General features: G+C 49.7%; 11 protein-coding genes across 11 annotated transcripts; 5 read left to right on the forward strand and 6 right to left on the reverse strand.

Annotated features, from left to right (window-relative positions):
* Positions 1-1,684: 1,684 nt before the first annotated feature.
* N7508_000852 (uncharacterized protein) lies at positions 1,685-2,358 on the forward strand (the record flags this gene model as incomplete). Its single annotated transcript, XM_058458937.1, has 2 exons — positions 1,685-1,918; positions 1,966-2,358. 2 exons carry the CDS (start codon positions 1,685-1,687, stop codon positions 2,356-2,358), a joined length of 627 nt encoding a protein of 208 aa, XP_058325159.1.
* A 1,466-nt stretch (positions 2,359-3,824) lies between these two features.
* On the reverse strand, positions 3,825-6,362 carry N7508_000853 (uncharacterized protein; the record flags this gene model as incomplete). The annotated part of the gene is made up of 4 exons (XM_058458938.1): positions 3,825-4,649; positions 4,695-4,799; positions 4,847-6,231; positions 6,278-6,362. 4 exons carry the CDS (start codon positions 6,360-6,362, stop codon positions 3,825-3,827), a joined length of 2,400 nt encoding a protein of 799 aa, XP_058325160.1.
* Positions 6,363-7,862: 1,500 nt separating this feature from the next.
* On the reverse strand, positions 7,863-9,020 carry N7508_000854 (uncharacterized protein; the record flags this gene model as incomplete). Its single annotated transcript, XM_058458939.1, has 1 exon — positions 7,863-9,020. The coding sequence occupies one exon, from the start codon at positions 9,018-9,020 to the stop codon at positions 7,863-7,865; it is 1,158 nt and encodes a 385-aa protein (XP_058325161.1).
* Positions 9,021-10,355: 1,335 nt separating this feature from the next.
* On the forward strand, positions 10,356-11,807 carry N7508_000855 (putative UV excision repair protein (RadW); the record flags this gene model as incomplete). The annotated part of the gene is made up of 7 exons (XM_058458940.1): positions 10,356-10,373; positions 10,423-10,470; positions 10,529-10,604; positions 10,660-10,739; positions 10,796-11,116; positions 11,167-11,637; positions 11,691-11,807. 7 exons carry the CDS (start codon positions 10,356-10,358, stop codon positions 11,805-11,807), a joined length of 1,131 nt encoding a protein of 376 aa, XP_058325162.1.
* Positions 11,808-12,895: 1,088 nt separating this feature from the next.
* Positions 12,896-14,754, reverse strand: smp3 (glycosylphosphatidylinositol-alpha 1,2 mannosyltransferase smp3; the record flags this gene model as incomplete). The annotated part of the gene is made up of 4 exons (XM_058458941.1): positions 12,896-13,871; positions 13,918-14,045; positions 14,095-14,477; positions 14,646-14,754. The coding sequence occupies 4 exons, from the start codon at positions 14,752-14,754 to the stop codon at positions 12,896-12,898; spliced, it is 1,596 nt and encodes a 531-aa protein (XP_058325163.1).
* A 779-nt stretch (positions 14,755-15,533) lies between these two features.
* skpA (SCF ubiquitin ligase subunit skpA) lies at positions 15,534-16,262 on the forward strand (the record flags this gene model as incomplete). Its single annotated transcript, XM_058458942.1, has 5 exons — positions 15,534-15,588; positions 15,653-15,738; positions 15,797-15,964; positions 16,028-16,197; positions 16,256-16,262. The coding sequence occupies 5 exons, from the start codon at positions 15,534-15,536 to the stop codon at positions 16,260-16,262; spliced, it is 486 nt and encodes a 161-aa protein (XP_058325164.1).
* A 790-nt stretch (positions 16,263-17,052) lies between these two features.
* On the reverse strand, positions 17,053-17,769 carry N7508_000858 (60S ribosomal protein eL39). Its single transcript, XM_058458943.1, has 3 exons — positions 17,635-17,769; positions 17,386-17,486; positions 17,053-17,207 (listed from the first exon to the last, which is right to left on the reverse strand). Exons 1-3 carry the CDS (start codon positions 17,638-17,640, stop codon positions 17,159-17,161), a joined length of 156 nt encoding a protein of 51 aa, XP_058325165.1. The 5' UTR covers positions 17,641-17,769; the 3' UTR covers positions 17,053-17,158.
* A 1,022-nt stretch (positions 17,770-18,791) lies between these two features.
* mdr1 (ABC multidrug transporter Mdr1) lies at positions 18,792-22,876 on the forward strand (the record flags this gene model as incomplete). The annotated part of the gene is made up of 3 exons (XM_058458944.1): positions 18,792-19,112; positions 19,158-22,471; positions 22,519-22,876. 3 exons carry the CDS (start codon positions 18,792-18,794, stop codon positions 22,874-22,876), a joined length of 3,993 nt encoding a protein of 1,330 aa, XP_058325166.1.
* Positions 22,877-23,282: 406 nt separating this feature from the next.
* On the reverse strand, positions 23,283-23,734 carry N7508_000860 (SWI5/SAE3 family protein; the record flags this gene model as incomplete). The annotated part of the gene is made up of 3 exons (XM_058458945.1): positions 23,283-23,442; positions 23,573-23,658; positions 23,705-23,734. The coding sequence occupies 3 exons, from the start codon at positions 23,732-23,734 to the stop codon at positions 23,283-23,285; spliced, it is 276 nt and encodes a 91-aa protein (XP_058325167.1).
* A 305-nt stretch (positions 23,735-24,039) lies between these two features.
* On the forward strand, positions 24,040-25,706 carry N7508_000861 (Ytp1 family protein; the record flags this gene model as incomplete). The annotated part of the gene is made up of 5 exons (XM_058458946.1): positions 24,040-24,153; positions 24,221-24,298; positions 24,388-25,218; positions 25,264-25,393; positions 25,453-25,706. The coding sequence occupies 5 exons, from the start codon at positions 24,040-24,042 to the stop codon at positions 25,704-25,706; spliced, it is 1,407 nt and encodes a 468-aa protein (XP_058325168.1).
* Positions 25,707-26,087: 381 nt separating this feature from the next.
* On the reverse strand, positions 26,088-27,411 carry N7508_000862 (E1 ubiquitin-activating protein AOS1; the record flags this gene model as incomplete). The annotated part of the gene is made up of 4 exons (XM_058458947.1): positions 26,088-26,981; positions 27,036-27,222; positions 27,270-27,327; positions 27,375-27,411. The coding sequence occupies 4 exons, from the start codon at positions 27,409-27,411 to the stop codon at positions 26,088-26,090; spliced, it is 1,176 nt and encodes a 391-aa protein (XP_058325169.1).
* Between the last annotated feature and the right edge of the window lie 582 nt (positions 27,412-27,993).

A 27,993-nucleotide genomic window follows, 5' to 3' on the forward strand; every position in this document is an offset into this window, starting at 1 on the left:
GTGCGATTGTCGAACTCTACTTGCCGTGCCTGGAGACGTTTTTTGAGCATATTACAGCATGCAGCCCTCAACACGACGATGGAAGCAATACTTCACCACCGCCTCGCTCCTCTTTACGGGGACACTTCGCCATGTGCGCTGGGGTGCCTTCAACAACTGCGGCAGCATACTTCATGCCCTTCACTGCGATCACAACAAGTGCGACCTGGGTGGCCAATGATTCGCCCGAGACTTCGACGTGACATGGGATCTTGTGGATCACACTTCACGTTGATCAATATCAAGTCATATGAGGTGGAGGAAACTATCAAGCTCTACCAACTATTTCCCCGTGTCTCTGTTTCCTGGCTGGACCAAGTTGTGTATCTCTCTTCCCCCGTAGATTCCATAGTTTTGTGGATTATTCGCTGTTCAATGGTCATTGATGTTAAGCTAGAGCTAGTTTCTTTTGGTAGATCATGCAACATACTTTCTTTTTCTCGTTTCCATGGAGTATCATCAACTCGTGGATTTCAGCTTTCATTTCTTCTTTACTTGATAATCATAAGTTTTTATTTCTACATTCTCCCTTCCATCTCATGTTACAATGTGCAATCATAGCTGTGAGTCCTTTCTCACCTCCACAATGTATACTTAGATGATAAACCCGAGGCATTCGAAGTAGGAACTCACAGAGATGGAAAAAGAGAAGCCAAAGTAGAGTAAAGATATTACATGAAACAGGGCAGCCGCTTCGAGGCTTTTGTGGAGAGATTGTCCAATAGCTCACGACCCTTCTGGCAAGACAATGCTGCCTTAGGTCTCAAATCTTCTTTGCTTGCTCGTGCTGCATGACAGAAATTGATTCTGCTGCTTTATATAAAAGAATTCATCATCCCCTCAGATTTTCTCCTCCCTTCCTCTTCTCCACCAGCCAGCTATATAACGTTACATATTTTATGAACCCTGCTGAACCAGATCCTAGCATATCAAACCCACTTGCTCTTTTCTCATCTGCTCTTTCCTCGCCTCTCTCTCGTTTACATTCGTTCATCCTGCATCATTCTTCCAAGAAGCTTTTTCCCGACATGACACATCATTCTCTTTGAACCCATCACCCCTCAACATGCGAAGACGACATACAAAGACCATTATTTTCAAGTTCTTTCGAAGCGAAAGAAGTCAGATACAACTAAAGAGAACCTGGCATCGGCTCCATTGATCACTTCTCATATGAGACAGCAATATCTTTTCCCTCTTCTCTCGCTTATTTTCCTCTCCTTCACATGTCTCTTCATGCCTACATTGCTATTTCAAGCCAAATCTCAGTCAGAAACAGACAAGCTTCAGCTCCAGTGGCTTTGAACCTCCGCATCTGGAACTGGCAATGCATTGGAAGCTTTCATCTTTACTCTTTCCATTCAACTTTTCCCTTGGACACGCTGTCTTATCGGCCGTGATGCAACAGAGACATTTGTTCATTCGGATATCCCGTACTGGCCGCCGCCATGCTGCCGAGTGCGCCACACCACACTCTTTCTTGTCGTTGTCACTCAAAATATCCTCTCTGGTACGTCATAAACTCGGATGCAGGCTCCCGACACTGGACCCCAGGCTAAGGCTACCGGAATTATTCCAAAAGCGTACAATACTTATGATACCCCAATTGTTCTATGCCAACGGATGATTGATCAGAACATTCAAGATGGGCCGGCTCCAAGGCCATGCCATTCTCCGACGAGCCCTTCCACCACTGTGTATTGGTGAGAATCATACCACATCCTCTGCTATAAACATAGAGAGATACTTAGGTGATTTAAACTCATGGAAAGACTTCTTCGATGATGTCAAGGCCTTTGAACCCGAGCATGAGTGGTCCCGGAGAGTCCTGCGGCTCGCCCATAACAGCAGGCCCACAGATCCAGAACTTTTGTTGTTGGTGATGAGCATGGAGTCCAGGGCCGCTTCCAACAGCAAGTGGGATAGGCTGTTGGAGCGGTCTTGAATGGCCAGGAAGTTGAAATTGCTTTTGCCGACTTTAAAGCGGCAGAAATTTCGAACATCTACCCTGGATACAGCTACGTGCCCGACGTAGCACTGATCTCAACAAATACTGCGACCTTCTATCATTTGAAAGCCATTGGAGAACTTCAAACGCCCTGGGCTTATGCCTATAGCCTTTTCAGATATCTTGAGAACAAAGAGAGGCTTAGGAAATTGTTGGGTCAGTGCATTGGCTATATGTTAGATCTTCGCGTCATAGATGGGTTTATGTCTAGTTATGATGAGACTATCTGCCTCCGACAGGGTTTGAAGGGCAACGAGTGGGTGATAGAGTATTCTCCAAATTTCGAGAGCAGCCCTTGTGGGTTCTACTAAAGCTGAAGGAGAAGAGCCTCCATCTGTTCGACAGTGCTTTATGTATCTTAGTGGTCTAGCGGCTGAGCAACCTCCAATAGACAACTTCACCCCCCGTGATGAGTGGATCGGTCAATCATTAGCAGATGTATCAAGGTTCCTTAAGTACCCGCAGAGGAAATCAACATCGTTTTTTCTCTCATGCAAGTTCCTCATGCTCTCCCTTTTCAAGTGATTGTTACGGGCGCTGGTGTGGCTGGCATCGACGTTCTGTATCACGCGACCAAGTTTCTGCAGACCTCAACGTTGGAATCAAATGCTCCTATAAAATTGCCGATATAGGTGGCAATTTATGTAAGAACCGCTTACTACGGTGTGCTTGCGATAGGCCTTCCTTAACCATCTGCTCGGATAGTGTCCGAACATAGAGCTACAGTCCGCCTCACGTTCCCTCGGTGGAGACTAGGAGAGACAGTACTTGTGGACGCTGGTCTCTCGTGACTCTTCGCCAAAAGTCTTATGGCATTTCCTTGGACGCCAGACAATATATCCGTCGGTCTGGCTTATGGCTTGGTACTATTCTGTGCCGGAATAAGCCTCGGTAAGAGTCCTCTCCATCAAAGGGCAAATTGTCACGAGTGTCGGTTGTTTCCGGATTCGAGAAAATCAAGGTGTTGCCAGACTACGCAGCAATGCATGTGTGTTCAGCGCATTTTGAAAACCAAGAAGTTCGAGGGGAGAAGAAACGTGCAGACACGACGCCGTGTGGTAGTCCGTCTGAAGCCTCATTCAGAATAAAAATTGACGGAGTGCCGTGTTTCTGCAAGAAAGGATATCTGCCTCTCGAACAGTGCAGATAAGACGTGATATGTATCGGTTATTTCCAGACTGGAAGCTTCAAAGTGTTACCCAACGTTGCGGCAATGCATGTGTGCTCCATTCGTCTGAATATAGACAAAAAGTTCGAGAGAAGGAACTTGCATAGGACAAATCTGATGAATGGACTGCTCAATCTAGCTTCTTGCTTTATTACTTTCTCTACATGTTTGAGGATGAAGTGATTGTTATTTGGGTTCGAGGCCAGACGGGACCTTGGTTAATTGAGATCATGTATCTAGGCTCGAATAGAGTCACGCGACTTCTAATTCTAGTTCTAGTTCTACTCTACTCTTATTCCTATTTGTACTTCATTCTCTATTTCACTTCTACTTCACTTCTACTTCTGCTTTTACAAGTAAGCATGTGGAAAGAAAACCCCGTGATTGCTACAAATACAGAGTGCATGGTATCAACAGGAGCCGAAGCCCCAAAAAGAATCAACAAAACCGAACCAAATACAAACAAGACTAAAATAAAAAACGAAACAAAAAAGAAAAGAAAACTAGACCGGGCAACAAAAACAGGCAAGGCACGCTCCGAACGAAAATAGTATTACAGGGAACGCACCGCGTCCCCCTCCCCTCGTCATTCATCATTTTGATCTCAGTTCATGCTGAGGTATTAGTAGCGACGAGGAGGAGGGGGAGGGGGATGCGAACCCGGCGGGGGAGGGGGAAGTAGAGGGAGGGCGGCGGGGCGGGGTGGCCAGATGGGGGTGGCAGGTAGCCACCTGGCAGGGGGAGGCGGGCGAAGTTTGAGCCCGGGGGAGGAGGGAGCTGGGGAGGACCGTTCATTGCGAACGGGTCTGGGAGGCCCAGGCCAAGCTGGCCGCGGGCTGGGAGGAGGCGGCGGGGTTGTTGGGTGGGTGTTGGGCGTGGGAGGATGAATGACCGCGGGTCTGTTGGCCCGTGGGTTGGTGGTGCTGGCCCTGGGTGCCCATGGGCGTGGTGCGCGTGGTGGGTGAGGTGGTGAGGAGGTGGGTAGGGGGTTCGGTGGGGAGGGAGCGATGTTTGCATTTGGGGGAGATGGGTTGGTGGTGGCTCTAAAAGGGCTGCGTCTGCTAGCAGCGAGAGAGAGCGTGGGTGGGGGTCCATGGGGTAGTCGGAGGTGCCGTCGCATGTGAGCTGTTTGCCAGTTGTTTCTGAGGAGCTGACGATGTTTGCTGCTTCGAGGAGACTGTCGAATGCCATGCCAGAGTAGACGACTCCATCCATTACTTCTGGCTCTGGGGGTTGGATTTCCTCGTTGAGCTTGCCCATGCGTGCTTTTTGATCAAAGTCATCCCAGCCTTCGTCGGCTTGGGTGTAGTCCATAGCTCCATCAGGTTCCCGGACAGCCTCGGCGAGGAATCCACGCTCGACTTGGCGGACGGCTGTGTCGCCAATCCGGAAGAGGAATTGCCTCTCGGATTGCTCTGAATCAGAAGTATCGGTCTGGGTTGTTAGCTTGGTTCGTTTCTTGTGAGCGCGGGAACTTACCTCCGTGTGCTCATCGTCCTCTGCAGCTCTGCGGCCAATGATTGCCGACATGAACTTGCCCATGAGAAAAGTGACCATTTCCTCTTGTATTCCCTTGAGGATATTCTGTATCTAGTTAGCAGTGATCCGTGACAAGCATGAAGATAACTTACCTTGGCTTGGTCATTGATATTGTAAAGCTCGCCCTCGCGCTTTTTCTTGATTAATTCCATTCTCCACTTGTTATCCGCGTTCAACCGATCAATCGCCTTGCGTTGGTACTCGGCCAGATCCTGCTGGACTTGAGCAAACTCAGGGCAATCCTTGTGGGCGTTCTTTTCGCGGGCAAGCTTGTGCATAGAGTGGTCAGACATGAAACCCAGCGCAATGGACTGTGCCTGGCCAATTCTCTTGAATAGAGTTGCCATTTCATCTTGGCGGGTTTTGGTTGGTAGTATGTCAGGTGTAGGAGATGGGGTACGACCACGCCAGTTCTCGGCGTCCCATATCTCATCTTCGATCTTCTTGCCGCGTTTGATTACGGTGGTTGCGCGCGCACGGCCACGTCCTCGGCCGCCACGAGGCTTGGCAACTGCAGAGCGAATGGGACCGACAAATCCTCCACGATTGCCGCGACCACGGCCTCGGCCACGTCCACGACCTCGGCCACCGCGGGATCCTCTACCTCCACGACCTCGAACGGTGGGGGCAAAAGCAGGGGGGTCGAATTCTTCAGAGGGAACGGGAACATCCTCAGGTGTCGTTTCAGCCTGGGTTTCCATTTCATTTCCATTTTGCATAGGGCTATCGACAGCCTCTTCGGTTTCTGTTTCATCATTGCGCAACTTTTTGCTGGGGACCTCGGAATCAACTTCCGGGGTTTCATCTTGCATATCCAATGACTTGCGCTTGCGAGAGAGTCGAGGAGAGACAGTTCCGAATGGAGCTTCTTCAAATTCGGCCATTTTGGGACTTTCAGTGGCAGCTGGGTCGTCCTTGGCTTTGGGCTCCATGTCATTGAAATGGTCATCGGTGGTCTCATCGGCTGTGTGAGTGGCTCCAGGCGAAGCCGGAGCAGAAGCAACAATGCGAGGTTGGGGAGATTGAGAAGTTTTGCGGATGGCAGGTTCAGACTTGAAATCTTCATCATAATTTGAGTCCATGTCATCATCAGGTTGGCTGGCATCAGAGTCCATAGACTTGCTGGGTGACACTTCTTCATAAGTGCCATCTTCATTAGGCTTGAGTCTGGCGGACTGGCGGGTAGTACGCGAAGACTCGGGGACAGCCATAGCACGACGAGAACGTCGGATGCGAGGAGTCTCCGGATTGCGGAAGACAGCGCTGGCTGGGGTGCTTTCATCGTCATCGAAAGCATCTTCTGAAATGGCACGTTGGATTAAAGAAGGGATTTTCAGCTTGACGATGTGCGAGCGCACTGGGCTGCTCGGAGTTTCAATGCTGGAAGACAGACGGCCAGGAAGACTGGCCCGACCACGACCGCGACCACGTCCTCGCCCGCGCCCTCTTCCGCGGGTGGGTGTGGGAGGAATGGCATCTACAAGGGTCAGCAGTGAACGGGGTGGATGGGGTTGCAAACTTACCTTGAGCAGTGCGCCCCGAGCGCGTTGAGATACTGGGAGTACGAACAGGCTGAGCAGCCGCTCCCCTTTTCTTTCTTCCCACCATCACTGTTGATGGGAGTTGTCAGTCGGGATGATCCAATAGCCAGTAGCAGCAAGGGGTGTGGAAATCCCAGACGGGTCTACGGGATGGGAAAAAAAAGAGGTAAAAAGAGGGAGAGGTAAAGGGAGAAATACGGAGTATGCAAGAATTGAAACAGAAGAAGGGAAACTGGAGTCGCGGGGAGAACGTCAAGTACAGAAGGGGAAAAGAAAAAGGACGCGATCATCAAAAGTGTAGATCAGTGCACTGGGAGCTGGGGAAGACAGGGTTTTTGAGGCGCGCGCCAGCGAAGACATACGGGGATGAGCCAAATCGGTGGAGAAGAAGGGATTGCAGATTGCAGATTGCAGGAAAAAAACGCGATCACTTACCGATGGGAATGTCTAGAGAAGAGAAACTAGAAACAGAGCAGAAAGAGCAGATGGTAGAATAGCAGAATGCAGAATGCAGAATACTATGGTAAAAAGAAAAGAGATAGTAGAGAGGGAAAGATGGGGAGATGGGGAGAGAGAGATGGGAGATGGGAAATGAGAGAGATGTGTGAAGGTGTAGAGAGATGAGGAGAGAAACCTTGGAAAAGGTCTGATTAGCTCAGATCGGCCAACGTCTATCCAGCACAACAATAAGTGTGAATAGACGAAATAGCGATATCTGGATAGAAGTGTTAAGGTGAAAAGATGATCTTGTCTCATTTCTTCTGCCAAGGTCCATTGGCCCCATTTGCCAGATTGTCCGTATAATGACAATGCCACTTACACTTAAGCTATACACTACACTATACTATGCACACTATACTACAATACAATACATAAAACCTATTGAACTACTACATTATTCTCTATTGTCTATTCTCTATATACCAAAATCTACTTATTTACACCGGTCTCGAGGCCTACGCGTACAGTGACTCCGGTCCCCAGCCACATTCTTCTGCCGATAGTCTCACATAGTGTATATGGAGTACTATACCATTACATTCAATCATTCTATGGTACTGTCTACGTCTATCTCTATTCTTCGCCTGTTCATGTAATCGAAAAAAATAGTGTCCACCGCCAGTCGACCCACATAACGAATATCCAAGGAGATGAGTTACGGCCACTACGATTGGCTACTGGATGCTGTATGATGGAATCTTGCTTGAAGGGGGGTAAAGTTAGCCAATTTGTCACATGTACGTCCTCTTCCTCTCTTTTACCTCGTGTGTATTTCTGTCTTCTCACACTTCCGTTTCTATTGATCGCACTGCATTAGGAAACTCGGGACATTCGGCACTTTTGTCCGCATAGTGGGCCTCGTACAAAACCGGAATTTCATGCACAGATCAACTTGAGAGTATATATTTTGCAAATAGAATCTTCATTTGTACAATATTCTTTCATATACACTAAACAGTAGAACGCAAACACAGACACAACGCACCGAAAACAGTCCAAGAAAAAAACATACAAGTCGTTCAGTTCGAGTCAAGTCAAGTAATCAAATCAATCCAGATCAACCTATTCACTTTTCATAAGGGGATTCGTTCAGTTCATATCTCTCGGTTTGAGAAGTTGTGAAGCTCGCTCGAGCCGGATCCTTCCTCCGAGGCAGTTCGTCCAATTCGACACCTGGCATCGGTGAGGGGGTACGCATGCTCTGCTCGCGCAATGACCGGGCCGAGCGCATGCGTGTAATCGTCCCCTTGGTCAGGGTGTGGCCGGCTGATGGGGAGGCTTTCAGCATTGTGCCTGGGGCGGTGGTGGGGGAGGGACCTGGGCTGGTGGAGCGGAAGAGAGGGTGGATATTTGTATCTTGGAAGGGATTGTATTCCCAGGTTGAATGTGCTGATGTTGGGGCGGGTATTAATGTTGGTGTGCTCAAGGTTGATAGAGTTGGTGAGTCTAGGTTGAGGGTTGAGCCTGCTGGGGACCGTTGGACTAGACTGTCTAGCGAGAGGTGGGTTGGTGGGTTGCGACGAAGGCTGGGCATGCTGCGGATGCTGTTGCTTCCTCGGAGGGGGAGGGAGTGACTGGATTCAAATGGTGTTTTGTCTGTCGTTGGGGAATGGGTTCGGGTGGATCTTGTTGACGAAGTATCGATTGACACTCGCTTGGTTTCTTTGGTGCTTTGGCAGAGTGTTGCGTCTGAGAAGCGATTGGAGCGACGAGGGAATTTGCGCAGGGAGGTACGCTTTGGCTCGAATAATTCTGATAGATCGCATACTCGCGGTGGCGATGGAAGAAGTTGAGGGCTCTGAGGGACAGACTTGAGTTCCTCAGGGTATGAACGAGGCCATTCGGGGTTTTGTCTTTCTTGGATCAGAGGCATGGCAATGAATCCACAGTATAGGCCTTGGGCAAAGACAGCAAAAGTCCAGAATACAGCGCGAGTGACGAACACAGAGGCTTGGGGGCTTGACGTCATTGCTCCTGCAGAAATAGCTGAAGCAATGAGTAGATATCCGCCGGTGATGCAGCCCCATTGTAGACGGCCCTGAATGTCTTTGTGGTGGAGTACACTGAGCATAACCAATGCCAAGCAGCTGATTGCACTCAGGATGAGAGGAGGCAAGTCGGATGAGGATTTTGAAGTTGCATAAGAAATACCATTGAGAATTGTAACAATAAATGTTGAGAGCAATGAGGCTCCAGCCAGTGTATAAGGCAAAGCAGTAGACATGATGAATGAATGTGAAGACTGTAGACTGTAGACTGTAAAGAATGTGGAATCAACGTTGGCAGACTGCCAAAACGTTCACCAATGCACAATGAGTGTAAGGAGTATGCACTTCCCTCGAGGGGAATGTCGGTCTGATATATGTTTCCGCAGAGTTCGTACACGGGACGGGACGCATCTCAGCGTGGCTTCAAAGTATATCATGGAAGCAGTCCGCCTGAACCTATCACTTTGGCTAGGATCTGATATATCAACCCGACATGATGGTTAGAGTCTGCAGATAAGACTCGATCGAAAATCAAATCAATTGGGGGCGGAAGAGTTTTGCGACCTTCGCATGTTCGGATATTGGAAAATGACCTGTAGTCGATGGAAGTATACAGGCGGAGACTCCGGGGTATTTGAGAGGCCTGGACCCTTAGAATTGCAATTCAATAGTGCGGAATATCTCGCAAGCGACAGCATTCATATGATCCATCAGACTGGGGATCATTCCGGTGTTCTGGCGAGGGCGGATCCCCGATCTCAATAGTGCATCCCAAATGTGATATATCGCATCGCTCTCGCGAGTAAAAACCTCCGCTCCCCTGATCCTCGGCTAGGCTAAAATCATTCGATATGAACATTCAAGCCGAGTTTACAGATCGAGATGCTCAGATATCTCTATAACCGACAGACGGGAAATGGTCCTGCAGGACGTATCCAGGTTCGCAGACCTGCAAGCTATTCCGAGTCTGGGGATATGATAATTTGTCACTGCAATTTATGCATTTCTCATATGTAATATTCCTGTCCACTTCTGCGCAGCTGTGGGTACATTGGCATGTCCGTGCTAATGTATGTATTTCGAAGGCACTGGCGCTTCCTATATGTTGGTCAGCCTAGTTTATCTTCAGGGCTGCTTGATCGATCCAGATGATCATAAGCATGATCCAGATTGGCCAGGACATAAATTGATATCCTCGGTCTATCAATTGGTTCTAATTTTTGTTAATTCATGCTGATTCGTGTTGATTCGTGCTGATTCATGTCTCGCGAATGTGAGGATAGGCTGCCAACAGGCAACCTTGAGATCGAATGATGTCCTGCAGGGGTTTCCTATAATGCTCAACACAAAAAATATCATCTACTACAGTAGGTAGAGGTAAGGTAAGTAAAGCCACTGGGAGTGAAGGCGGTCAGTTGTTCTACCCGCACTTTGCATCATCGTCACTCTAGTCCCCTCACTCTTTTCTTTCGACTTCATCGCTTGGAAGATCCACAAATCTCGATTTTCTTTCTCTCCCTCGAATCTGTGATCTTACCCTCCCGCTCTTTTCTACTGAACTCTGCGGCAAAATGAAGCTCACCTTCAAGGTACGTGCCCTCCGGTCCCCCACCTGACCACAGCTGACAATCTCGACAGGACCTGAAGCAGGAGAAGTTCGTCATCGATGTCGAGCCTTCTGAAACTGTATGTCATCTCTCTAGCTAGATCATCGGTATGGAATGGCGCTGATTTATCCGGCTAGGTTCGCGAGGTCAAGGCCAAGATCGCCCAGGAGAAGGGCGAATATGAGGCTGAGCGTATGAAGGTTATCTACTCTGGTATGTGCTTCGTTCAAATGGTAGCAGCGGCGACTGACTGTCCCTCTCCCTGTAGGAAAAATCCTTCAAGATGACAAGACAGTCGAATCCTACAACATCCAAGAAAAGGATTTCCTAGTTTGCTTGCCTTCAAAGGTACGGATCAGACATCCTCTTTGCTTCACCCGGCTCAAACTGACATATCATCACAGCCCAAGGCCGCCCCTGCTTCCTCCCAGCCTAAGCCCCCCTCGACTCCGGCTGCCCGAGCTCCTGCATCGACCCCCGCTGCTCCTCCTGCCCCTCAGGCCTCCTCTACCGCTGCCCCAGCTGTCCCCGCTACCCCTACTCCCGCCGGTGCGACACAGTCCAGCGGACCCGCCTTTGGAGACCCCTCTGCTCTCGCCATGGGCTCTGCCGCCGAGGGTGCCGTTGCTCAGATGGAGGCTATGGGCTTTGCACGAACCGATATCGATCGTGCCATGCGCGCTGCATTCTACAACCCTGACCGTGCCATTGAATACCTCTTGACTGTAAGTTTCTTATTATAGGTTACACAATTTCTCCGCTAATCATGCCACAGGGTATTCCCGATAACATCCAGGAACAGCAGCAGCAGCAACAACAACAACAGCAGCAAGAAGCCGCAGCGCCTGCTCCTACTGCTGGTGCTCCTGCTCCCGCTGGTGGTGAAGAGCCTCTTAACTTGTTCGAAGCCGCCGCTCAGGCCGGTGAAGGTGGTGGTCGTGGTGCCCGCGGTGCCACCGGCGCTGGTGCTGGTGCTGGAGCTGGTGATGCTGCCAGCCTCGAGTTCCTCCGCAGCAACCCCCACTTCCAACAGCTCCGTCAGCTCGTTCAGCAGCAACCCCACATGCTTGAGCCTATCCTGCAACAGGTCGCCGCTGGGAATCCCCAAATCGCCTCTCTCATCGGACAGAACTCCGATCAGTTCCTTCAGCTTCTCGGTGAGGACATTGAGGAGGGCGAGGGAGATCTGCCTCCTGGAGCACAGGCCATTTCGGTTACAGAGGAAGAGCGGGATGCCATTGAACGTGTATGTCCCTCGTGATCTCTGCCATCTTTTCGATCTATTGCTAACCTACGTAGTTGTGCCGTCTGGGCTTCCCCCGGGACCACGTCATCCAGGCCTACTTCGCCTGCGACAAGAACGAAGAGTTGGCCGCTAACTTCCTCTTCGACCAGCCGGACGAGGATGAGGAGTAGATTTGATTTTCTTGTCTTTAAAAAGAAACGTCTGCTTTTTCACCTCCCGATACGTCCTCCCTCTTCCGTTATGTTCTTGATGAAAACCTCCAAGCATGCTGCTTTGATTCTTATGTCTCTCCCCTTTCCCACGAGTATGAACCAGAATCAGAATCAGAATCAGAATCAGAATCAGTACTCAGCCTGGCGTCTTGTTCCTTTGTGGACTTGGCTTTGCATTCTCCTGTTTCCCTCCGACTTCGACTCCTCCGACTCCGTCACGACTGTCATGTATCTATCTAATGGGTCAATGGGACTTGTTCGCTGATTAGATTGCTACGGAGTAATGTCAATGTAGATCTTACATCGGCCAATAGTAGGAGTGCCGATCTAACCAGGATAGGATATCTTGTAGATCGGTCAGAGGATATGTTGTAACTTTACAATGGTCATGTGCAGCTACCTAGATGTATATACATTCTGCATAAATCCAAATCCAAATTCAAATATCCAAATGACCAGTGGAAGTACCCCGGGAAGTATATATATCGAAAAATCCATCAGTTATATCTCCACTCCATAACGGTAACAATGACCACCATTTTATATAACCAATAAAAACAAGGTCCAACTGTACCTCAATACAAACACAGACATGATCTACTAAATTAGATCTACTAATTACATACAGGTGGGTTGTACAACCCCTCCATTCCTATCAAATCACAAGGTCCTTTACCATCACAAGCTGAGTTCATAGTCCCAGCTGACTAGACCAGAACCCGGCCTAGACTCAGCTCTCTGATAGGGAGTATTCATATACGAAAGTCAATGTGTAAGCTCTACTGAAGTAAGAATATAGAAAATGATGACAATTCAATTCAATCAATCACGCCCACCCAAAAAGGCATGCAAAAGGTATCTTGTATCCAGCCATCCCGGCACATGCAAATATGAGATATGAGATAAAAAGGCAAAGGTAAAGGGGGCAGGGGAAGAAAAGAAGGGGAAAAATAACATATCCATATCCAAGTAGATACCCGAATCATGTGCAAATCAACATAACATTCCAACCCAAAATGAAATGTACACTGCTCTGCTCTGCGGCACTATTTGCAAGATCGGCGAACAGCCCAGACGCCCAATCCGCGACGTCCAATAACACGCTTGAGAGTTGGTAGGATTCCATCCTCGGCGAAGTCTAGGTCATCTAGGTTTAGATGTTGTCGGTAGGACCATACTGGGTGCAGTTTTATATCACGGGCTTGGTCTGACGTAGATGTAGACGATGCGAGAGCGTATGCATCTAGGAACTCGGCTGATGTGGGTGCGACGAGGAATATTGTTGATGCGGAAGAAGAGGAACAGCTTGGGACTGCTTCGTCGAGCTGGTTGATCATTTCCAGGCCTGGTATTCCCATTAGATCCTGTGTGAGGATCTCAGTTGTGTTATTTCCGTCGGTGTCTGTGTCTGGTCCGAGCAGCCATAATGGTGGTGAGTAGGTTTTCCACCAGAAGACTGTTGCGTCGGGGGTGTAGGGGCCTGTGCTTGCTGAGACGATGTTGCGCATTGCTAGCTGGGTTGGGACCACGCCGCCTTGGTGGTAGACGCCCATTAGAAAACCCATTGCTGCGTTGAAGAGGACCCATATTGCGAGGAAGAGGCGGGAGCGCCGCATGCGCACGCAGCTTAGGAGGAGTGGCACGCAGGGGAGGAGGAAGCGTGGTTCTTGGTGGGGAAAGAGGGAGAGGAGCATCGTTGCTGAGAGAGCGGAGACGGCGCGCATGTTGCGCATCCAGGATGGCACGAGCGGGTAGCTGAAGAGCGAGAATATCATTGCTATGTAGGCTGGGCCGAGGAGTTGGAGTAGGTTTGCTGTGAAGTGTTGGTGGTGGGGGTGAAGGCCATGGACTGCTAGGTTTGCGGTGTCGGTGTTGTAGAGGAGATTGTTTAGTGGTGTTATTATTGGGTCGCGGAGGAATGAGAGGAGGGTTGCTGTTGGTCGGTAGAAGGTGGTGTCTGTGAAGACAGCTACTGTCGCAAAGAGGAGGCCGGCGGCGACAAAGGCGAGGAGGGAGGTAGGTCTGGAGGGGTCAGTCTCAGCAGATTTTGAGGACTTGAAGTACGTACTTGCGCTGGAAGTGAGGCAGCAATTGTAGGCCCGGAACCAAAAGGAAAGCCGGGAAGGTGATGCGGTTGAAGACGCCCACGACGGCGATAAAGGCGAGCACAACATGGGCGAAGACGGAGGAGCGCTTCTGTATAAAAGTCAGCGCAAGAGACTGCATTGGGTCTATGCTATCTTACCTTATTCTCGACAATGCGCCGAATCAGAACCAACCCCCAGGCAACCAGCAGGGTCTCGAGGGAGTTGGAGAAGGTGTGCGTCTGATATGTCCAGGTGACATACGACGAGGCCACCAGCACCACCGTCGCACGCCGATGACGCGGAGAGGGCACTAGCTCGTAGATCGCCCAGTCTTCCAGCACAAAATTCAAAAGGAACATTCCTCCGCGCAGCGCATAGTAGACCAGTTGTGGTGGTGGGCTGCCGGAGCCGATCTCAGTATAGAACCATTTCAACAGGCTCATCGGCAGCTCATAAGTCGCCCATAATGGGAATATGCTGCGAATAGGATGTTCCACAGTGAACTCCCATGGTAATTTCGACGGGCATGAGAATATGCGACCTAAAATGGCGCGATCTGGTCAGTGTTGTTTTTTTCTCGTATAGGGAGCGTGGGTGTTGCGGATCGCGTTCGGGAGTTTTGAGGAGCGCAGCGCCCGATCGAATGCGCATTGGAAAGCGCGTCGCATGCGCAGTAATTGGGACTGAAGTGGATTTGGACTGAGCGTACCTGCGACTACCTCTGGGCCTTGGAAATTCTCATCTGGATGGAGATAGCTGGGCGAGAGCGCAAAATAGACGCGAATCACGAGTAACAAAAGGTAGGTTCTTCGCCACATGGTAGGAATCCAGGAACATCATTAAAATAGATTAAAAGATCAAAGAAAAGTTGAAAAGGAGTGGAAGGGGGAAAGCAACGCGTAGCGCGGAGATGATATCACAGGTTGATGCTTCAGTCTTTAACCCCTTTCAGCTTCCAGCTTATGTGCTCTACTGCGGTATAAGCGATACTACAAGTCGTATTCTAGTTTCCTGGTATTCAATCATTACAAGTATATCTATGGCTTTAGATAGGTCAAATAATGGTACATAGTCACGGTACGTGTTCAGCAGAAAAATGTTGAATATGACTCTATAGATATGACTCTATATAAATTATGTAGTGCCGATTGATCCATTCCTAAACAAGCCTACTCTTAGCCCAAGGTTGATGTGTCCTTTACTAGCACGAATGCGGTCTTCAGGGTTGGCGTACTGTTTGCAATCTATTCATAAAAATGCTGTAGAATAGTGAAGAGTAATGAAACAAGAGAATAAATAGAAAGATCCATTCAAGGCAGCAAGTCAACGCAAGTAAAAAATAGGCAACGATTCAGCCATTCGAGTGCTAGTTAACGTGAAAGAGGGTAACCGTACAAAGCGTCAGGACGACGTGGGGGCCAAGCCTCTTACTAACCAAACTTCATAACGTGAACATCCCGCCCATCTTCAACTTCACTGATCCTTTTCTCGACGTACACCGAATACCACACTTTTTCTTCTTTTACTTGTTAGTTGTACGCTTGATCTGTGCGCACAGCGCTGACCACAACTCTCTTACAGTTATCATAACGCCGAAATGTCTACCGGAACCATCACTCTCACCAGTTCCGATGAAGTCGACATCACCCTCGGTACGTCAAATGCTTGATTTGACTATGAAGCCGCCGTTTGCAAGATGCTAATTGACATTAACAGACCGCGCTGTCGCTGAGCGCTCTGTCCTGATCAAGAACATGCTCGAGGATCTTGGTGACTCCGGCGAAGCCATCCCCATTCCTAACGTGAGACATCATCCCACCTCCATATGATACAGATCAGTCACTAACATCTATCTATTAGGTCAACGAAGCCGTCCTGAAGAAGGTCATCGCCTGGTGTGAGCAGCACAAGAACGACCCCGCCAGCGCAAACGACGACGACGACAACCGACGCAAGACCACCGACATTGACGAGTGGGACCAGAAATTCATGCAGGTTGACCAGGAGATGCTCTTCGAGATTATTCTCGTACGTTTATTCCAACGTCTATTATGACCCACCTGTCTGGACATGTACTGACCACAACTCCAGGCTGCCAACTACCTCGACATCAAGGCCCTCCTCGACGTCGGCTGCAAGACCGTTGCCAATATGATCAAGGGCAAGTCCCCTGAGGAGATCCGCAAGACATTCAACATCCAGAATGACTTTACTCCCGAGGAGGAAGACCAGATCCGTCGTGAGAACGAGTGGGCTGAGGAGTAAGTTTTGCTTTCCCGAATCTATGCGATATCATCTGCTAACCTTTGACTTTTGCAGTCGTTGAATGGGTGGCTAAGTCTTGTTTTGCTAAAATGGAATGGATATCCTGCGCGCTCACCTATGACAGATTTTGGGTTGCAAATCAAGTGCGCGCTATTGCTTGATCGGGCGTTCTCTGCTTTTGAAAAGATCTCTGGTATACTGGATTTCAATAGGACATGTTATAACGACAACTGAGTAACCGAGTAGAACTACTGTAGATTATGAGGTGACTAAGTTTTTGTAACTGGCGGGGTAAACACTAAGCTTGGGCATATCATATCCGCTATGACGACTGCTACAAAGCTGTAGCTAAGTGTTGATGTTGAGGCTCTTACGGAGTACAGTACAGTTCCAATGATAGGAGCAACTACATGGGTCACGTAGTGGAGTCATCTATAAGTATAAGTAAATGCAAGGCAAAGGACATTCAATTCGACCATGAAATTTTTGTATCAAAAAGGAGATCCTCCCCCGCGCCGTCCTACAAGCCCGCCCCCAAAGAGACGATCAACCAGACACACACGCGCACTGCAATCAAATCCGGGCAACTCAAGTCCACAAGAACCCGAGCACATCAATTCCTCCATTCGGAACCCATGGAGAGAAAAAGATGAAGAATGAAGAAAAGAAGAAAAGGTTGGTTGGCCACTCCGCCCGGAGATGTATTTTGAAAAAAATGTAATTGTTGCAAAAGACTTGAAAGTAGTTCCACATCCACTAGCGCTCTCAAGTCGTGTCGGCGCATTCGTTTTTCGAAATGATAAATTCGGTGCGGGCGTCACGTCATGAGAGGTTGGACGGCTCTACACCGTAGTGTAGGATTCCGGTTTCCAACCCCCGATCAAAACACACATAAGACATCGCGAGACGGGATATCGGATGGCTGCACGGAAGGTGGGGTGATTCTCTGAAGAAAATTTAAACCTTCAGTGTCGACTTGCGCCAGTGGCGACGCTTGGCGTTGTATCTGTGTGGTTGTCAGCCTTGTTCTGACTGTTTCTGTGTACCAATGATCCTTCCTCCCGGACGGTGCTTCATGATGGTCGGTGGTCGATGGTGTGGTGGTGATTCCCTCTCCTTCCCTCTCATTTACTTTCTCACGGTCCGGACGGATTGGATTTTTGGTATGAATTCGGGCGATTTACCTGATGGTGTTGCCGGTGCGCAGACGGATCCACTGGGGGATGGGACGGTTCTGGCGCTGAGCTTTGGCAAGCTTTTGCTTGGTGCGGAAAGTCTTGTGGCTCTATAGGGAAAAAAGGGTTAGAATTTGGACTTGTGAAAATCTATTTTGATGGCGATGATGGCGATGATGGCGATGATGGCGATGAGGGCGATGAGGGCGATGACGAGTATTTCAATATGACGGGTAACAGGTATAGGCTGGGACATACCGGCATCTTGAAGTGTTGATCGCGACGGCGAGCTTGTTGGATGGACGGATGAAGTTGTCGACCTTCGGGTGTGGATGGTTTGTGTGCGGCAGGGCTTGGCTTCGCTTCGGTTGGGTCAGGTGATGTGGGTACTGGCCTGAGGAAGTGGGCTGCAAGGTAGCAAGGCAGCAAGGCAACAAGGCAAATTATGAAAACAGAATACTTCTGCCTCAGGTTATGCACCCTGCACGTGTCCGCATGTCCACCTGTCATTCTCGCATGGTCTCTGCATTATCTTGATTTTACATTTGCCACAAATGTGGTGACTGCTGCAATGAGTCACCACACATCATTGCTAGTTACATATACAGACACAGTTCAAAAGTCAGACTCGACCTGTAATTTGCTTGTCCTCTCGACCCAAATAGGTATGGAGAGCGGCAATCGGGCCAAAAAATAGCCGTCCCCGGGCATAAAAAGTGGCATACGCACGGGCGAATGTTCCAGGCGGTCCACTCGCAACGACTGCCTGCAATTGTATCCCGAATCGTGGCCACGTTACTGGTGGATCACGGACATTTTGATGCGGAGTCCTGGTTTTGTCCTAAGCTCCAATATCGATTACGGAAAACGGACGTAAGCGACGCAAGCATTTACCTTGGAACTGGTTGGAACTGGTCAGGACGAAAATTCGGTCGAAACGAGTTGACGCATATCACTCTCGTATTCGGTCCCGTATTCCGATATCCAATGATATCAAGGAGAGCTGTGTTTCAAGCATTGTAGTTTCATACTTTTGAGTCAGACCGAGATAGGAGTTCGGAGTTCGCAGTTCACAGACCTGGAATGTGAACACGGGGCTAGGAATGTTCGATCGGATTCCCAGATTGAGGGTGCAATCTGACATAGAGTAATATATCATCCAATCCCTACAGTCGGGAACAAAAGGAGTTGCATAAAGAAGCCGGAGTCAGCAGTCTCCGGCCCACCGACGGCAAAAATTAAGATATTAAGACACCGTTAAACATTTAACATTTAACTACTTCGTACTCCTTTCTCCTTTCTCCCCTTGCTATGTTTGTTAATCTTGACTACTTTAATATCTAATCCCCCTCTCTTATCGATTACCGTCCCGTAGTCCCACCGTTTCATGGACTAAGACTACGCATATATTCACCATGCAACAGCCCGAAGAGGGCGTGACCGCCGTGGAGAAGGTGGTGGAGGAGCCTCAGCTTAATGAGAAGCCTGTTTCGAGCTCAGCTTCAACCCTGGCCAAAGAAAAGGAGACCACAGCTTCGGTATTGAACGATGACGATGCGCTTTATGCCCACCTACCGGCACATGAGAAGGATATCTTGAAGCGACAGTTGGATGCGCCTCCAGTCAAGATCACCTTTTTCGGTCTCTATCGATATGCCTCTCACATGGATATTCTCATTATTGTGGTTAGCGCGCTTTGTGCTATTGCCGCCGGTGCTGCCCTGCCTCTATTCACAGTGAGTATACTCCTCGCCTAACCGAGACGGTTCTAACAATCTCAGATTCTATTCGGATCTTTGGCAAACGACTTCACCAAGATCATTTACAACGCCATTCCCTATGATGAATTCTACCACGCGCTAACTCACAACGTCTTGTACTTTGTCTACCTAGGCATTGGCGAGTTCGTCACCGTCTACATCAGTACCATCGGATTCATCTACACTGGTGAACATGTCACCCAAAAGATTCGAGAGAACTACCTCGAAGCTATCCTGCGCCAGAACATCGCCTACTTTGACAAGTTGGGTGCCGGTGAGGTCACCACCCGCATTACCGCTGACACCAACCTCATCCAAGATGGCGTCTCCGAAAAGGTCGGACTAACCCTCACTGCCATTGCCACTTTTGTTACTGCCTTTATCGTCGCCTATATCAAGTATGCTCCACTGGCGGGTATCTGTACGTCGACAATCGTCGCCCTTGTGGTGATCATGGGCGGTGGATCCACCTTCATTGTCAAGTTCAGTAAGCTTTCCCTGGAGAGCTACGGCGCCGGTGGCACGGTGGCGGAAGAGGTCATCAGTTCAATTCGTAATGCGACTGCGTTCGGTACCCAGGACAAGCTGGCCAAGCAGTACGAGGTGCACTTGGCGCACGCAGAGCGCTGGGGCATGCGTCTGCAGATGGCTCTTGGTGTAATGGTTGGCGGTATGTTTGGGATCATGTTTTTGAACTACGGTCTTGGATTCTGGATGGGTTCGCGATTCCTGGTTCAGGGCAAGCTCGATGTCGGACACGTTTTGACTATTCTGATGGCTATTCTTATCGGTTCGTTCAGCTTGGGTAACGTCAGCCCGAACGGCCAGGCTTTTACCAATGCTGTGGCTGCTGCTGCTAAAATCTTTGCGACTATCGATCGCAAGTCCCCGCTGGATCCTACTTCCGATGAAGGCATTATCCTTGACCACGTGGAGGGTCACATCGAGTTCCGTGATGTGAAGCACATTTATCCTTCTCGTCCTGAGGTTACCATCATGGAGAGTGTCTCGCTTACTATGCCTGCTGGAAAGACCACCGCCTTGGTTGGTCCCTCGGGCTCTGGAAAGAGTACCGTCGTTGGTCTCGTCGAGCGCTTCTATCTCCCCGTTGGTGGCCAGGTCTTCTTGGATGGGCACGATATCCAGACTCTCAACCTGCGCTGGTTGCGCCAGCAGATCTCGCTGGTCAGCCAGGAGCCTATTCTCTTCGGTACCACTATCTACCAGAATATCCGCCACGGCCTGATCGGAACCCGTTTCGAGCACGAATCTGAGGAGAAGATCAAGGAATTGGTCGAGAATGCTGCCAAGATGGCCAACGCCCACGAGTTCATCAATATCCTTCCGGAAGGCTATGAGACCAACGTGGGTCAGCGTGGATTCTTGCTGTCTGGTGGCCAGAAGCAACGTATTGCTATTGCCCGTGCTATTGTTTCCGACCCTAAGATTCTCCTCCTCGATGAAGCCACTTCTGCACTCGATACCAAGTCTGAAGGTGTGGTCCAGGCAGCGCTTGACCGTGCTGCTGAGGGCCGTACTACCATTGTTATTGCCCACCGTCTGTCTACTATCAAGACCGCCCACAATATTGTTGTCTTTGTCAACGGATCTATCGTCGAGCAGGGTACTCACGATGACCTGACTGAACATGACGGTCCTTACTACAAGCTCGTCGAAGCCCAGCGCATCAACGAAGAAAAGGATGCTGATGCCCTAGACGAGTCTGAGGACGAGGACAGCGCTGAAAACATGGACAAGGCTCACATCGCTCGCGTCCAGTCTGTTGCTAGCGGTTCTTCGGCAATGCTCAAGGAGGAGGCTGAGGCTTTTGAAGCTGATTTGCGTCGCCTTGATTCTCGCAAGTCCGTGTCCAGCGTCGTCCTGTCTAAGCGCCCTGCTGAAGGAGGCAACCACAAGTACTCGCTCTGGACTCTGATCAAGTTTATTGCTGGCTTCAACAAGGAGGAGTGGAAGTACATGATTATCGGTCTGTGCTTCTCCATCCTCGCTGGTGGTGGTCAGCCCACTCAGGCTTTCTTGTACGCCAAGGCCATCAGCGCCCTGTCTTATCCCAAGTCTGAGTATGCCAAGTTGCGCTCCGAGGCCAACTTCTGGTCCCTGATGTTTTTGGTCGTTGGGATCGTTCAGTTCATCACTTTCTCAATTCACGGCATTGCCTTTGCTTTCAGCTCTGAGCGATTGATTCGCAAGGCTCGCAGCCAGGCTTTCCGCACTATGCTCCGTCAGGATATCAACTTCTTTGATCGCGAGGAGAACAGCACTGGTGCTTTGACTTCTTTCTTGTCCACCGAGACCAAGCACTTGTCTGGTATCAGTGGTCAAACCCTCGGAACAATTCTGATGACATCTACCACTCTTATCGCTGCTATTGTGATTTCGCTGTCCTTTGGTTGGAAGCTTGCTCTTGTCTGTATCTCGGTCGTTCCTATTCTCCTAGGATGTGGTTTCTACCGCTTCTACATGCTCGCTGCCTTCCAGTCTCGGTCCAAGGCCGCCTATGAAGGATCTGCCAGCTATGCTTGCGAGGCCACTTCCGCTATCCGGACCGTCGCTTCCCTTACCCGCGAAAATGACGTGTGGTCGGTTTACCATGGCCAGCTCGACTTGCAGGGCCGTGCCAGTTTGATCTCTGTCATTAAATCCTCGTCCTTGTACGCTGCATCCCAGGCCCTGGTCTTCTTCTGTGTTGCCCTCGGCTTCTGGTACGGAGGAACCTTGCTCGGCAAGCACGAGTATGGCATGTTCACATTCTTCGTCTGTTTCAGTGAGATCCTGTTCGGTGCTCAATCCGCCGGAACAGTGTTCTCCTTCAGTCCAGACATGGGCAAGGCCAAGAACGCCGCTGCCGAGTTCTTGAAGTTGTTCGAACGTCGCCCGACCATCGATACTTGGTCTGAGGAAGGCGAGAACCTGGAGCACTGCGAGGGAACAATTGAGTTCAAGGATGTTCACTTCCGCTACCCTACCCGTCCCGAGCAGCCTGTGCTCCGTGGCCTCAACCTCAGCGTCAAGCCCGGTCAATACATCGCCCTGGTCGGACCCAGTGGATGCGGCAAATCCACCACCATCGCCCTTCTCGAGCGTTTCTACGATGCCCTTTCTGGTGGCGTCTACGTCGATGGCAAGAACATCGCCGATCTCAACGTCAACTCCTACCGCAGCCACCTCGCTCTGGTCAGCCAAGAGCCCACTCTCTACCAAGGTACCATCAAGGAGAATATTCTCCTCGGTCGCCCCAACGAGGACCCCTCCGACGAGGAACTCGTCAAAGCCTGCAAGGATGCCAACATTTACGACTTCATCATGTCCCTCCCGTAAGCCCCCATTCCTTCCCATCTTCAATAAATACTAACCAAATCAGTGAGGGATTCGAAACAGTCGTCGGCTCCAAGGGTGGCATGTTATCTGGTGGCCAGAAGCAGCGCGTAGCCATCGCCCGCGCCCTTCTTCGCAACCCTAAGATTCTCCTCCTCGACGAGGCCACTTCCGCGTTGGACTCCGAGTCCGAGAAGGTCGTCCAGGCTGCTCTCGATGCTGCTGCTCGTGGCCGTACCACCATCGCTGTAGCTCACCGTCTCAGCACGATTCAAAAGGCTGATATAATCTATGTCTTTGATCAGGGCAAGATTGTTGAGAGTGGAACTCACACTGAGCTGCTCCGTAATAAGGGTCGTTACTATGAATTGGTTAACCTCCAATCTCTGGGCAAGACTCATTAATTTTGATCTGATTTGATTTTGGTTCGTTGCACTCATACCCCTACCTTTCTGTCACGAATCTATTCTCCCCATTATCTATTTTATTACCCTCTCATTTCCTCTTCCATCTACAATCTCCATTCGATGTATCCACTACATTCCCCTCTCCACCTCGATCTCACTCAACCTCTTCTGTTCTCCCCTTTTCTACCTATGTGATCTTTCTCATAATAGATCAACCGGCGTTGCGGCAAGAGTCGGAGAAAGATAAAAAAACCGCGCTTCCGATTTCAGTTCAGAATAGATGAATGAATACAATGAATTCTCCATTCAGCAAATCCATCCAGTAATTTCAAGTCTAGCCTACTTCCCCTTAAACTCCATAAACATAAAACATCATGATAAAATACTGTAGCTTAATTCAATATCAATCCTTCTCCCCAGCACCAAACTCCCTCTCAACCTCAATCTGTCGCACGCCTCTTCCCTCAGCGATAAGTCCCATCAATCCCTGTCCGATATCTTTGATTTCATTGTATTCATGTAAGAGGCGGATATGGCGTTTGACTGTTGCCGTGGGATCGTTTCTGGAGGAGAGGGAGATTGGTCAGAATTGTTCACGGTATTATATTTTCTGGACATTGGATAGATAATAGCCCGTGGTACATAGATCATGTTTGAACCATGATACTTAACGTTAATGGAAAGAATACATACTTGAGTTTGGACGTTGTCGACGCTAATTCCGATTCCAGTTGTGCCTGCTGCATTTCCAGGTTGGCGATGGAGTCGCGGAGAGAGGCCTGTGCTTCTTTAGTCGAGTGGATTCTGAGATAGAGTGAGACATACTAGATTCTTTTCCTTGGCTTCGGATGCCATGTTGTTACGGAGTAACTGAACTGTTGATGTTGGAGAGTTGCATCTACAGTACTTCCACGTGCAGAACCCAATGACAGCCCTCGCTGAATAAGCTCAGGCTTCAAGGTTCTGTTCATTCAATGTTATTTCAAGGACATTTATCTTAACTTATAGTTACTTGACTAAACTAATGAAGCTTCCATTTATACACCAGTTGAACCCCCCTGTCAACGCGGCACGCCGATCCCGCATAATCGGATGCTCCGGATTGGGTCCTGATACCCGCATCTGTTCTTTTCTCCCTTTCACACCTCCCCCAACTCACCATGAATACATTCAGTCGATCTATGTGGACTTTGTTCCTATTATTCGGCGCTGCCGTCGCCCACGGCGGCCATGAGGCTGTTCCGCAGGGCGAGTCTGTCTCCAAGGATCCTATCGTATGTTCATGTCCATGATCCCGCCACGCGTACTCCAGGAACAGGAACTAACGACAATGTGTTGCAGGATGGCATCCTATGGACGCATATGATTCTGATGGGATTTGCTTTTGGAATTGTTTTCCCACTGGGCATGGTTCTCGGGGTATGTACTTACTATTCTATTCTGTTGATGTGTTATGCTTCGCCGCATTACCTCACCTCCAGACTATGGTCTGACACACTACTCTCTAGATCGTTCGCTCTCGCTGGCACGTCCCCGTCCAAGTCGTCGGCACTGTCGTTGCTGTCTTGGCTTACTTCCTCGGACATGCGCACAAGGGTCGCCAATTCGACAAGAACCTCCACGCCTCATTCGCGAATTGGTTGATGCTCATGCTCATCGTACAGGTTGTTCTGGGCGCTTATCTTAAGCTGCACCTTGAGAAGGCAGGACAGGGTCGTATCCGATGGATCTTCGTGTTGGCACATGGTATCGTTGGCAAGATCATGCCTGTTGTCAGCTGGGCGCAGATGCTCTTTGGCGGTATTGCCTCGCTGGGCTTCTGCCGGGGTGATCACCTCGGTCAGTGTCTCGCTCATTTCATTATGGGTAGTGCTTTCATCGGCTATGGTGTTTGCTTGACTATTCTCTTGCTCGTTGGCCAATACTGGTTGCGCAAGACTGGTCGCAGTCAGGAGTTCTTCGATTCCTTGGTCATCGCGGCTTGGGGCTGCGTCAACACTTTCACTGAGCACCGCTGGGGTACTGCTTGGGTGCACAATGACCTTCAACATACTACCATGGGTATTGTCTGGTGGTGTGCTGGGCTGCTGGGTATGTGGTTGAGCCGCAGCCGCAATGGCCGTCCGAAGCGCAACCTTATTCCTGCTCTTGTTATCATGATGACTGGTTATGCCATGTCTGCTCATCCCCAGGAGTTGATGATCAGTACTATGATTCACTCTATCTTCGGATATACTCTCATGGCCGCGGGACTCACCCGTGTTATCGAGATCTCTTTCGTGCTGAGGGATAAGCCTGCGCTCTCCGAGCCGAACAGCTTCCAATACCTGACTCCCTTCGTATGTCCCTCAATCTGCTATCTTAAACATAACTGACCCTCGCAGCTGCTCTACGCCTCCGGATTCCTCTTCATGGGCGCCACGGAGGAACAAATGCTCCTCCTCCACAATGCAGGCGTAACCCACGTCTCCTACGTGCTGATCCTATTCAGCATCGCATTCATCTGTTTCCTCTGTAAGCCCGAAACCAAACTCTTCCCAGCCCTCGATGAAACCCACTAACCAAACCTCTAGTCGTCAACATCCTCCTCCACATCTACGCCGTGCACGCCTGGCCAAACTCCGAGTCAACAGACCAAGACGGTCCCAAGTACTCGACTCTCAACGGAAACGCAAACGGCCATGCACGCTCTACCTCGCAGCAGATTCAGGATGCAGAGGCTTTCGAGCTTCATGGGTTGATTTCCGATGACGAGGAGGGTGGTCCTTCTATGGGACCTAGGAAGAATAGCGATGAGGAGCTCGGCAAGGATGAGTCTCGTCATTGATTGTATACAGTAATTGGTAAAAGAACTTGGTCACGATAGTTCGTCTGCATTTTGGATTGTTGGCGGCGTTGGTTATATGGTTGATCGTCTTTTGGCTGTAGGGGGGCTAATAAATAGTCTTGAAGACAAAATTGGACATATTTCTTAAGATTTTGGAGTACTTGAATCTGATGTATTTAATTGACCAGCGTTTGGTCTTCCGTAATTTAGCGTTAAGTTGGCTTAACTATCGTCTATCGTACATGAAAAGAGCCAGATCTAGCCTGGGTGCAGATGTAAATTGCAAAAATAAAAGAAATTCGTGACCATGCAGAAAACGAAGTGCAGTCCGTCTCCATCATCATCATCCACCATTCGGAATCTTCATCATCTTATCACCATCTACTGCCCACTTTGAGGAACACTCCCATCAACAGGAACAGTCACCGGATTCCGAACAGGTGCAGCAGCAGCCATCTCAGCTCCAGCACCGAGATCAGGGAAGAATGGGTGCAGCGGATAGATAGGACCAACGGACTTCTCGCCATCGAACAGTAGCATATTCTGCAATGGCTGCTCCCTAGCCGAAAGAACATTGATCACATCCTGTGCTAGGGCTCCACCGAGGAACGCAGCAACGGGACTCAACTCACTGCCAAGGTTCTGTAAGAATGTGCGCAGGAACCCAGCTTCAAGAGTGACAGGCTCGAGTTTTAGTTCCTGGTGTCTGTCGCGGGACAGTTTGGTGAAGAGTTCCAGATCCTCGTGTGTGAATGTTGGGCGGCGGCCGAGCATTTTCTCGAACTCCCAGAGTGCGCGTAGACAGCTGAGTAGCGGGGTTACTTGCTTGCGGCGGCGGGGAAGACGGGTGTATTCTTCTGGGAGGGGTGATGTGTTTGCCAGGATGAGAGGAGAGTAGATCTCCCGCTTTGTGACGAGCTCGATGGCCTTGTCGTTTTCTTTCTTGGTGCTTATAGAAATTATGCTGCGGGTGGGTGTTTCCTGGGTCGTGGTGTCCATGTTGGACTTGGCGCGCTCGATCACAAAGTCATGGCTGATTAGATCGGCGAAAGCGTATCCGTAGAATCCGTGTAGCCCGGCTGCGTAGAATGGTCTGTTGGCCAAGCGACAGGCAGCATTGATAGTGGTATTTGTGAGGAAGTCTTGTTCAGTGGCAATTGTGAGATCAAATTGCGCAAAGAAGTCGGGTTGTTTCGTTTTGACGTCGTCGGTGTCGATGTTAAGCTTCACGCGCGGGTTCATCTTGTGGATCTGAGGTCCTGCGACTTGTGCACGCTAATATCAAGCTTGTCAGTATGTGTCATGGGTCGCCATGCATTAGAGACCCACCTTTTTGCCAATCATGTCTCCTTCGCTTTGCGCCTCGGTGATGAAGAACTGCGCACCCAGATCCTCCTCCGCGACGTCCTGGTGGTCGAGGATTGTGAGAGAGCCGATGCCCGCCAAAACGAGGTTCTTGGCCACCTCATTTGCCAGGGCTTTGACAGAGATCAGGAGGATGTTCGCCGAGCGGATCCTGGTTCCGTTAGATTCGTCCGGCATGTCGCGACTGAGGTTGCTCACTTTTCTTGGGCTTGGACGCCCCAGAGTCGGATCTGTCTGTCATACAGTGCGATTTCATCTGGTACGGTGTAAGTGGATATCATCAAGACCCAGCGGCATGCATACCGGCGCTGATTGACTGCATGTTGTCCTGTTCCGCCATGTTCGGGGAGCTTGGCAGAGATGAGAGCTAAACTTGCGGGTGGCTTGGCTTGAAGGTTGCTCCGCGCTTCGGCTCGGGATGATAAAAGAAATCAAACTGACGAAAAAAGCAACGAAATTGGAACGAGAAGAAAATGAAAGCGAAACCAGACGCGCAATGCGAAGTTGAAATGTGAAGGAGTGAAGAGAAGAGAGGGAGGCTGGCACGTGATCCGGGAGCTAAATGTGGGGGCGTGGGGACTAGAAGTATACAAAGCGGTGTTGATGTATTTCTTCTTAGGTTTTTATTAGATCTGATGTAGACTACATAGCTGATACTAGAATTATCCAATGATGCTCAGTATATATCCCAAGCATATCACTGACCAATTACTGAGAGAACGGATTCAGAACATAATTCGAAAGTTACAGCGGATAGTCTTTAGTGCATAGCTGCTAAAGAGATACCTGCTCTCGTTCATAGATACCAAGTCTCTGGAACATGAGATCTTTCAAAAAAGATCGAGCAAGTGAAGGTCTATAGCCCACAGGCTTGTCCACTGGTTCTAAAGCAATGGCGGGGTTGAGATGTTAGAGAATTATC

The sequence above is a fragment of the Penicillium antarcticum genome (assembly GCF_028974205.1).
Source record: "Penicillium antarcticum strain IBT 31339 chromosome Unknown utg000001l_segment0_segment0, whole genome shotgun sequence".
In the NCBI taxonomy this organism is placed as follows: domain Eukaryota; kingdom Fungi; phylum Ascomycota; class Eurotiomycetes; order Eurotiales; family Aspergillaceae; genus Penicillium; species Penicillium antarcticum.

Coding starts and splice junctions, on each gene's coding strand:
- N7508_000858 (XM_058458943.1), bottom strand. Junction 17,208..17,385: donor CGCACCGGCAACACCATCAG/GTAAATCGCCCG, acceptor ACAACCACACAG/ATACAACGCCAAGCGTCGCC.